Below are 10,943 nucleotides of genomic sequence, written 5' to 3' on the forward strand. Positions count from 1 at the left end.
ATTAAGAGTAAATCCAGCAGTACCACACTTCACACACTTATAGATATGAGTCCTCTTAAAGTGCACAACGTAAAAGAAAGTGATAAAAAAAATTCATAGTCGCAATCCTCAGTGTGGAAATTAGTCACATCTCACTGACCTTAACACCACTTTGGTTTCAGGGTGAGGAAACACTTTAAAGGTGTTAAGGTCTTAATATACTTTCATTTCCTTATACTTTTATACTCTTAGTTACTGTCATTGCTGTTCAAAGACCTTCAGAGCAATAAAAGTGTAATTATAAAACAGAATAAAGTCAGACAAATTTGAATTGGACACTGAATTTCTATATTAAAACACATAGTTATTGTACATTAGCTGTGTTTGGTTTTAATTCACCAACAGCAGAGAGTTTAAACCCTGAAACTGAAGAAACAAGGACAACACAGTTTAACTTCTAAACAATGGAAGTGTGTTTGTGATTAAAAAAGAATCCCCCAGTGATTGATTGATCAGTTGACTGATTGGCTAACTGATTAATATGGAACACTTAATATGAGATCCATTCATCAGCTGTGTTTAACTTGTATTGTTTCTGCTGTGTTTAATCTCATCCAGGGAGATCTGATGAATTGTTCCTGTGTGGACAGACGAGGTCGGGCCTTCAGTCTGTCCTGCAGCACTGTCTTTATAATGGAGGAGCCTGACACTTCTTCTCACTCAGTGCAGGATCTTCAGCAGATCAACCAGCAGCAGCATGGAGGAACATCGCAGAGGCCTGTGTAGGTAAAAATCTATTTGTGTGGATTCTTTGGGTTAGCATAACTTTATTACCTCCATCTAAGAGGTTATGTTTTCGTCTGCTTGTTCTTCGTTCTGCTTTCCAGTATTTTTTTCTTAACTTATTTAAACATAGATCAACAAGATAGGATGCTTTTCTACATTTTCACAAAAGGGGACTGTTGGGCCTTTGACAGAAGTATGTACTCTTATGAGTCTAGTTTCAGATATTGAAAGCATTAGTTGACAAATATAAAAGGAATCACAAGCCCTCTGAAACTAAATAGTTGGTAAAAACCAAGACCCTGGAAGTGACATCTAAATATGCCACAGAGGATTTTGGGGTCAGAGTATAGACAGGGAGAGACATCTTGTTTATTCAAGTGGTAGTCTGAAGTTAAATCTGTTGACAGGGAGGAAAAAAAGATGAAACAATCAACCATGTTTAAGGGACTGATATGAGTTTGTGTAATTACACAAACTCTGCAAAACCAAACCAAATTTGGTGCAGATCCAAATAAAAATCTGGATCCAGTGAATTTAAATATGGTTTCATAAGGGGAACACAGATTTGCTGCTGGCATATCCCCAACTTCCAGATCAAGCACATATTCCTGTCATGGGTAACTCTGGGTCCACCAGCCTCATCATCCCCACTCCCAGGAAACTGTCCTGGGGGCGGCAGAAAGAAGACTGTGTCAAGCTGCAGGACTTGATGACACAGTGCGAGGAGGATCTCTGGAGAGTCAAACAGAAGCAGCGTTTATCTTTGAAGAAGGTCCACCTCACTCGCAGCACCGGCTACGTTGATCTGGCCGTTCAGGAGCGTAGCAGTTTCCATCCAAAGAGGGGAGAAATGCTCAACCCTGCTTTTGTTGGAGATCAGGGTCTGTGAATGAACTGAAATCACCATGGCCAATCAGAACTCAGCCATAGGATCCTCTCGACTGTGATGTTTGAAGGTGCAACTGCAAACAGCTCATATGATACCTCTGCAACACTTGCTGGTTTGTCACACATGACCACTGATGAGATGTTTTCTCTCTTCTCAGCACTGTAGAGCTGATGAACGGAAAGAGAGACCTTGTAGGTGTTAAAACATTTTTTTTGTTGTCGAGACATATGACAAGACAGCCCAAGACACGGTAACTTATATAGGTGACAACAGAGACAAGGACATCCTGTCTTCACAGCTCTCTGTTCATGGTGCACACAGTGGCAGGTAGAGTGAAGTTCCTATTCATCGTTTAAAATTGGTTTGATTTCTTAAGAAGACTTTTAATTCTCAGCAGCTGATCCTCCAGTGACTTTTCATTTACTCAACATGTCATTTCAATCAGCACTTGCTGTAAAAGTTTCATCTTTGCTTAACCTGGATCTTGTCATTGTATTATACCTTTTTTTTTTTCATATCATTTTTGTCCAGTTCTGTGCAGAAAATGTGTAACTAAGACGTAAGCGTGATGGGGAAATACATTCAAACCTTTCCGTTGATACTGTTTTGACCTCTTGACTTAATTTTAGAGCAGAAGAGTCATTGTTCTCACATTTTAAAAAAACATGTTTGTGTCTTTCTCCGAAGTTTGGTCATGTTGTTTGATGGAGCAAATCAAATCAAACATACACTTCTTAAATAATAAATTACAATTTATCAATTAACACCAAAATATTCTATTGTTGACTTTATTTCATGTACCAACTGTTGAGCACGTCAGGGCACAGTGAAGGGATTTTACAGCCTCAGTGTTTCAATCATCACCTCTTCACTCTTTCTCTTTGAACTCAAGATAACTAAGCGGTTTACTAACAAACGGCCCATTAGCAGTACTTACGATAAGTTAATCAGGGGGGCTATAATCCTTTCAATTATCTGAGTATCTATTGAATAATTAGAACCAGCTACACAGAAGTTTTAGGTTCACCACTTTTATAGTTTGTTTTGTGTGATTTGTGAGTAAAAATATGGGGGAAGAGTTGGAAGTACAGTAAACAGCAAGGGGGGGAAAAGGGATACTGAAATGATGATTAATATGACTTCCCTAATGTCTCATGAGACAAAAGTCAGATTTTGTGTGTAACTTAGTGGACATGTGGTGGAATAAAAATGGAATGGAAATTAGTCATCTCTCATTAGGGGAGTGACAGCGGGGCCACATCAATCTGGAAATGTTTGTCACTTCATCTGCAGGTCTGACCGCGACAGGACGAGATGGATGCTTTGAATTGGCGTCTGTTCTTTGTGTGGCTTTGCTTTAACGGTAAAGTGCATATACAATAATCTTTTATAGTCAATATAGACAATAAGCAATATTGTTCTTTTTTTCTCTTTCTTTGCGATTTGTTATTATCTCTTTCCTGAGAATAATTATTATATTTTTCTTTACATTTTATGACAGAAGTTCAAACCGAAGCTTCGTCTTGGACCATTAACTTGCCGTCCACAGTCAAAGGTCACATTGGCTCCTGTGTGGTGATTCCTTGCTCTTTCAGCTACCCAGATAATGGAGAGAAGGTGACTGAATTCACAGGGATTTGGATCGAGGCCCCGAAACTTGTTGTCTATCACCCAGTCAAGTCTAACATCGTGCAGCAGTATCGGGATCGCACAGAGCTGCTGGGAGACATCAAGCACAAGAACTGTTCACTGAAGATTAATCCGCTCCAGCAAAGTGACCAAGGACCGTTTTATTTCAGGATTGAGATCGCAGGCTTTGACAACTTTTCTTACAACGCTCACGAAGTCTCAATTATAATGATGGGTAAGAAATACATAACAACTTTCTAAATAGTTACATTTTTACGTGATTCTCTCTTCTTATAATAATTTAAATATTCACTAAATTATATTCCTTTTTATCTGAGCATTCATGAATCACTCATTCAACTTGAGATTTGATTATTTTTTACTTAAATTAATAAACAAAAAATACTTAAACACTTAAAGGAGGTTATGAGATTTGTGTTTGTTCGTTAAATAGTTAGTATGTCAGTAAGTAATAAGTAAGTAAGTAAGTACCATGAAATTTGGAGGGGAGGAACAATCTCTATCTGTAAAAATGAAGGGAGATACAACAGATTGTTGTGCAATAATGCATTAAATGTGATACCATAAAATGCGGCATTCAATAAATTTGGTTATCAAAATAAAATATTAAATATTAATATTTTATTATTAATATTAAATAATAACTTTAATTGATTAAAGTTACCTCGGGGCACCACCCTTCAAAGGAAGGGAAAAGATAGCCAATTTATTGATTCAGTCTCATAAAAGTACTAACTACAAATTTGGAACTCTGATTAACAATTAAATTAATAACTATAACCAAAATTACCATATAGATAGTTAGCTAAATTGAAGGATATGGAGTTCTTGACAGTGTAGAGGTTGGCAAAATTCACTTATGCAACATTAATAAAAAAACATTTGTGAATGAAAAACATTTATTATGAATATAATAAAGTATAAAAACACAAATTACTAACGGTGTACTTACTAAACAAAGGTATGTGTGTGTGTCTGTGTGAGTCAGCGTGCTTTCAAAATGGCGGCTGGCCAAAATGATAACACCCTTCCCCCCCTATTGGAATGTTTACGACCTGTGGAGATAATTAGGTGAAGAGTTATGCGTGTGTCTGTGTGTGTGCCAAATTAGAGAAAGTTACTAGATGCATGCAAGGAAGGACTGAAGAGCATAACTAATGTTAACTTTCAAAATAACTTGTAACCCCAATATCACAGCAACATAAATCAAACTTATAAACATCACACAGAATCGAATAAACAGTCTTGCTTAGCCTAGTATAATTATTAAGCCCAGTTGCGTTACCCGTCCGTGGAAAGGGGAAAAAGAGTTGCTGTGCAGTTCGCAGTTTTGTGAAGTCGTCTTGCTGGTTTGTGGCTCCTGCCTTAGTGATTCTGTTTGGCTCAGTTGCTGTTTGAAGTTCTCCAGCAGGACATTGCGTCGCTGCTTGAAGGGTTGGTAGAGCTTGGAGTGCGAGGAGGTTTCCTTGGTGAGATGAGCTGGAAGCTGCAACTCTCCTCCATGAAGTTGATTTGAGTTGAAAGAGTGAGCTGGACTGTCGCCTTTCTCCTCTGAGCGGATTCGTGGAAGGAGCGGTGTGCTCCTCTCGAAGAGGTGAATGGGAAGAGGCTGATGTGAGCTGGAGAAGCCAGGCTTCTTCCCTCGGCGATGCAGGAAAAGAGGCTCGACAGCCTTCTCTCCGTGGAGGGATTGTAGAAAGAGATAGAAGAGGGGGAGACCTGGCCTTATATTGGCCCGGTGACCTCACAGGTCATGGGGTCCAGAGTGACCAATGGGAGTTGAAACCTGTGTCCCTGGGGGGGTTTTCACACCTCTGTGTGACGTTGATGCCCCCTGGGAGACTGAGTTCGGGAGGCTCTGGTTTTCTCCAGACAAAGGACATGCGGCTTCAGGCTTTTGACTACCATATAGGCCGCAGTGTGGTCTCACAAAAACCATGTCCCAACAAGATCTTAACAATTCGTTCAAGTAAAATATTGTGTCCACAGGAGTTCTGTCAACATGTTTCGTTAATATCAGACTGAAAAGCTTAGAAAATATTTGAGCATGATATGAATCAGTGGGACCTGCTCTGTAGAAAGATAAAGTGACTTAAGGGCAACTGCTTGAATCAACAGGAAATCTTTTTCGCACAATTCTCTGCAGCATATTTACTAGTCGGTTCCTGGGTTGAGGTTTAACTTACTTTTTTAGTTTTAGCAGGCTAATGGTTCCTTTTATTTTCTGGCAACTATATGCTTTCAATATTCTAGACAAGAGGAACACTTAATATAGTGCTTATCTCCACCAAGGCCCAACTGTCCCCTTATAAAACCACATTTAAATTCACTTTTATTTGGATCTGCACCAAACTGCCCAAACTCATATCAGTCCCCCAAACATGCCTGATTTATAACCAAGATCATCTGAGAAAACAACAAAAACATTGAAAAATGCTCAAAATCTCAAAATGTTAAAGAAAGTGAGAAAAAAAATTCTAATCTGGATCCACACCAGAAGTTAATAACAATAATAACTTTATTTATAGAGCACTTATCTAAACCTGGTTACAAAATGCATCTCAAAATACATGGCAATAAAAAAAACAAATGAATAAAAGATCAAAGGTAAGCGGATATTAGGGAAATATTCAATTCAATTCAATTCAAATAGCCAAATCATAACATATTAAGGTTGAGAACCAAGGGTTCTTCGCTGGGTCACACCCCACCCCTCCAAAAAATTACATGGAAATTGGTTGGGTAGTTTTTGCGTAATCCTGCTAACAAACCAATGAAAACATTACCTTCTTGGTGGAGGTAATGAACAAGTGAGGACAGAATACAGAACTTCAAAAGACTGCATCATCGCTTTGAACAGATTAAGTGTTTTCCTTTATTTTCATGACAGAATCCTTACAATCACAACCTCTCTTGTTCTTACAGGTAAAGTCGATGTGGATATCTCATTGACAGAGGACGCAGTTGAGGGTCAGCTCATGGTGGCGTACTGCTCCGTGTCTCCCTCCTGTCCCACCTCCATTCCTGTCTTCAGATGGAGTCACTCTGGAGAGGAACATTTTCATTCTCTGCAGTTTGACGACGACCAGTGGAAAGCGACAGCTACTCTGACCTTTCGCCCCACCAACGCTGACCACAACAAGTCTTTACGGTGCACCGCACGATACAGCGGAGGGCAGCAGTGGGAAACATCCAAGCTCCTCAAAGTTAAACGTATGTGTAAACAGCAGTGGTGACAGTACAAGCAGGTGTTTCAAACGTCATAACCTTTGGATGCAGTGTTTCAAGGGGCTTTTGGGGCCACAATCACCTGTTCATGCCGATCTTAGAATTTGTGGAGGTCCTCACATAATTGTCTTATGGACAAGTGTAATCATAGACTGTTTATAATGACAGATGACGTTCCTCCCACTATCCAGAAAGGAAGCCAAAATATCCCTGATGCAAACTATGCCATCTTGCACCGATAGCTTCATCTGTAGCCAGTGTCTGCGTAATAGTGATCAGGGGATAGAACCTCAGTATTGAGGTTCCACCAGTACATTGGAGCCACCAATTGCGAGTCAGCCTTCACTGTCAATCATAACATTACACCCGTTTTTATAGCATCAAACATTAACACTTGAACAAAGATCGGTTTGATAAGAACAATTTAAAACGACTGAAGCCATCTTTGAGAAAAAATAATTGACGAGTACATTGACTTTTTGGTTTGGTTTGTGAACTGCAGCCAGCCACTTGGGAGTGATTGAGACATTTTATAAAGGTGTCTATAAAGGTGGTGAGGGGCCCCCCCTTCAGCTTGAAGCCCTGCTTTGCCAACCCTGTTGCATCGCCCTGACTGGATTTAGGTTTTGGTAGCCTCTATATAGACTCTTTTTATCTTGTTTATATATGTGCAGTGGCCCCTGTTTCAGCTTTATAAAACAATATAAAATATAAACATAATGTAACATATGTTGGTGGAATCACAACCAGTTCCTTTGTTTTCTTGCAGGCGCCCCAGTGAATGTGAGGGTTGAGTACAAGTCTGTTGTAAAGGAGGGAGAAGCCGTGCGGCTGACATGCACCAGCGATGCTCACCCTCCTGCCAGCAGATATGAGTGGTTCAGTGAAACTGGTGCTCAGCTGCATCGGGGAAACCTCTACACGATGCCAAATGTCTCCAGACACATGGGTGCATTGTACTGTACCGCCATCAATACAGTCGGACGAGGCAAATCAAGCCCTGTGCGTCTCACTGTGTTGTGTAAGTACAATCCATGAAATGCAATGATAAAGAAAGTTTTATTTGTTTTATTTGAACATTTGTCATACGGCTAACTCATAATTACTCCTTGTTACAGATGCCCCTGAGATTAAGAGCGTCTCCTCCTGTTCCTCAGAGGGAAAAATGGTAAAGTGTGTGTGCATTGCTAACTCCCAACCTCCCTGCATGGTCCATTTTGTGCTTTCTGAAAGAGTCCTACCAGGCACCAAGATAGAGAGACACGGCCCTGTCACCATTGGAACTCTGGAGGCCGAGTTTGAATCCTCTGAGTTTGTCCATTGTCTGGCAAACAACACGGTGGGCAACGCCAACCTCGTACTCTCCCTACCTGTGAACGGTAAGGAAGTGTTTCAAATTTGAACACATGATATTTCTAATATGCACAAACAACTGACGGTTTGAACTGTGGAATAAGAGGAAAGTGACTGCAGGTGGCTTCTGTTTGGACAGGTGAGATGCAGAATCTCTATATCGCCATTGCCATCGGGGCAGGCGCGCTTCTGGTGATACTTTTAATGGCTGTGGGACTTGTTAAAAAATGGTAAGTGGGAATAGAAAACATTTCCTCCCAATGAAAGTGAAGTCAGTGATATGGTAAAGCAGCTTGGTACTGCCCACTTGTGGTAAAACTACAAAATAGCAAGCTTAAAGAAACTTGAAGTTGATTATAAAGATGCTATGATTATTTATTATGATTGATATGATTATTGACAAAAAAATTGACAAATCTCATGTATGAATGTATTTGTCTGATCAGTGACTCTGAAAATGAAATCATCTTTCTCTTGGTTTTGCACGTACGTATCACATCTGTAGAGGCATTGGTATGGTCTTTATGTTAGACATTCATATTTATATATTTATATATTTTCTCTTTTGGGCGTATGTATCTATTAATGCATCTGATACTAGTCAAGCCACTACACTTTGGCCTCTGATGGAGAAGTTGGGTCAATGTCTTAGAGGACATGATAATCTCTGTCCAGGTTTGCAGTTTGCTGGGGCAGCACTGTGGTAAAGTGCTTAGCACTGTTGCCTCACAGCAAGAAGGTTCCCAGTTTGAATCCCAGCTGACTCTGTGGAGTTCTCTTCATGTCTGGGTTTTCTCTGAGAACTCTGGCTTCCTCCCACAGTACAGAAACATGCAGATTGGGGTCCATAGGTATGAATGTGAGTTTAAATGATTGTTTGTCTTCAGCCAACCACCCGCAAGATAAGCTGCATAGATAATGCACATGGATGGTGTGACAATAGTTTATTTTTTCTGGATCCTAAATTAAAAGTCCTTACTCTTCCAGTAGGGGAACATCTGGAGAAACACCAACACCTCACATCAGCGCTTTGAGGGAAAACAAAGAAGAGCTCTCTGAATGTGCTACAGTAAAAGGGTGACAGATATTAGCCTCAGTTTGAAACAAGCAAAAGTTTCCTCATGATTTAACATGACACAATCTTGCATAGTCTCATGTAAATTTACTGTGTGTGTATGTTTGCACTCTTCAGAAAAGACATGGACTACGATGTGGTGCCAAGACCTAATCATCATGTCGACGATCCTGTGTATGACAACGTGGAGGCATGTGAAGTTTTCTTTATTTCTTCATTATTTCAGTGCGTGAAGACAACTCTAACTGTTACTTCACTTCCTACACAGACTGAATGGGATGATGCTATCTACGCCAACATGTAACATCGCTGAGTTTGGTGCAGCTGCAGTTCCTCTGTGTGGGGATGTGGGTCAAGACAATCGTAAAGAAAAATAAATACTTATATGCAATTTTCTGTACGTGTTAAACAAGCATGTGATTATTTTCCTGTGTGCTAAAATTCACATATTCATTTTTCAGAAAAAGTTTCCTGTCTTAAAACAACTTTGTGATTCATGCACCCTTGTGTCTGCAGTTATTGTTTCTCCTGTTCAGAACCTTCGCTGTTTGCTTTTCAGATCAACATTATTATATATATAGTTTTTATGACTATAGCTGACATAAAAATATTCCCTGAAGGTGATTCATAGGAAATGATTAAATAAAGTATCACTTTCACAAATATCAGCTGTAGAAACTAAATATGAACTATTGATCCACTCATATCGACTAATATCGGTCTCCAGGAGCCATTTAAGGACAGATACAGATATCATGCCGGTATTTCTGCAGCTGTTCTGATGAATGAATGAATCTGTAAAACTTACAGCTCACATTTCCAGACTGTTTTACATTAGCTGGACCAAAGATGTCTGTCACTGTCCACTCACCACATCCTTATTTTAATAAAGATAACACAGCAGATACAGTGGTTTAGTAAGGTTTTCATATAAGCTGCAGTTTATTGAGAGGAAGCCTCCTTTTCATCCACACATGTTTAACAGCAGCCATCCTGGACAGGCCACAGACACACACTCTCACACACACACACGCGCACACACTCACACACACTCACTTGTCTGTCTCCAGCAGCGTGTCCTCTGAGATCACACTCACGGGAGCGACGCTCTCTCTCTGGGGGCTGAAATTGTGGAAGCAGGCGGATAACTTCTCCTCGAAGCCGATCACCGGGTCCACGGAGCAGAGCGCGTCCCCCGGGCAGAAGCTGCCGTCGAGCAGCCCCGTCAGGTCCTGTTGTATATTTAAGCAGCAGTGATGTTGAAGATGATGATGAAGGAATCTCCGCGGACACCGTTCTTGCTTGTATAATAAGGTTTATTACACAGAAGTTACAGGTCAGGACAGGTACCTAGGTATACCCGGAGACGTTCTCAGCCAATGCAGAAGTCTGTCTCCGGGTATATAATATATAAGTCAATATATTATTGGCAGTAGTAGAAACAAACACAGGCAACAAAATTAAATTGAGTTTTTATGCATGATGTAGAGCACATTGAATTTCCCCTATTTATTCACGTGTGTGACTGGAATGAGTTGTTTCTCACCGGAGCAATCTGGAGCCAAACTTATACCTACAGCGATTTAGTATACCTGTATTAAACAGTTATAAATGATAGTTGTTAGCGATCCATTAACTGTTCCCTGGGATATCATGAAAAGAAGGCCTGTCGCACAACGTAAAAGAAAGTGATTTAAAAAATTCATAGTCGCAATCCTCAGTGTGGAAATTCTCATTGAACTTAACACCACTTTGGTTTCAGGGTGAGGAAACACTTTAAAGGTGTTGAGGTCTTAATATACTTTCATTTCCTTATACTTTTATACTCTTAGTTACTGTCATTGCTGTTCAAAGACCTTCAGAGTAATAAAAGTGTAATTATAAAACAGAATAAAGTCAGACAAATTTGACTTGGACACTGAATTTCAGTTTAAACCCTGAAACTGAAGAAACAAGGACAACACAGTTTAACTTCTAAACAAT

At 40.0% G+C, this 10,943-nt stretch overlaps 1 protein-coding gene across 3 annotated transcripts; it reads left to right on the top strand.

The window, feature by feature from the left end:
• Positions 1-1,921: 1,921 nt before the first annotated feature.
• On the top strand, positions 1,922-9,527 carry LOC118113525 (sialoadhesin). 3 transcript variants are annotated; one of them, XM_047340799.1, is made up of 10 exons: positions 1,922-1,981; positions 2,948-3,017; positions 3,156-3,518; positions 6,230-6,517; positions 7,302-7,553; positions 7,651-7,911; positions 8,025-8,115; positions 8,873-8,962; positions 9,078-9,150; positions 9,229-9,526. In XM_047340799.1, the coding sequence occupies exons 2-10, from the start codon at positions 2,969-2,971 to the stop codon at positions 9,262-9,264; spliced, it is 1,503 nt and encodes a 500-aa protein (XP_047196755.1). In that variant the 5' UTR covers positions 1,922-1,981; positions 2,948-2,968; the 3' UTR covers positions 9,265-9,526. The 3 variants fall into 3 exon arrangements, with proteins under 3 accessions (XP_047196755.1, XP_047196757.1, XP_047196756.1); XM_047340800.1 differs by lacking the exon at positions 2,948-3,017 and having other exon boundaries at positions 1,929-1,981; positions 9,229-9,527; XM_047340801.1 differs by lacking the exons at positions 8,873-8,962; positions 9,229-9,526.
• The last annotated feature ends 1,416 nt before the right edge of the window (positions 9,528-10,943 follow it).

This window comes from Hippoglossus stenolepis, chromosome 8 (genome assembly GCF_022539355.2).
Source record: "Hippoglossus stenolepis isolate QCI-W04-F060 chromosome 8, HSTE1.2, whole genome shotgun sequence".
Classification (NCBI taxonomy): domain Eukaryota; kingdom Metazoa; phylum Chordata; class Actinopteri; order Pleuronectiformes; family Pleuronectidae; genus Hippoglossus; species Hippoglossus stenolepis.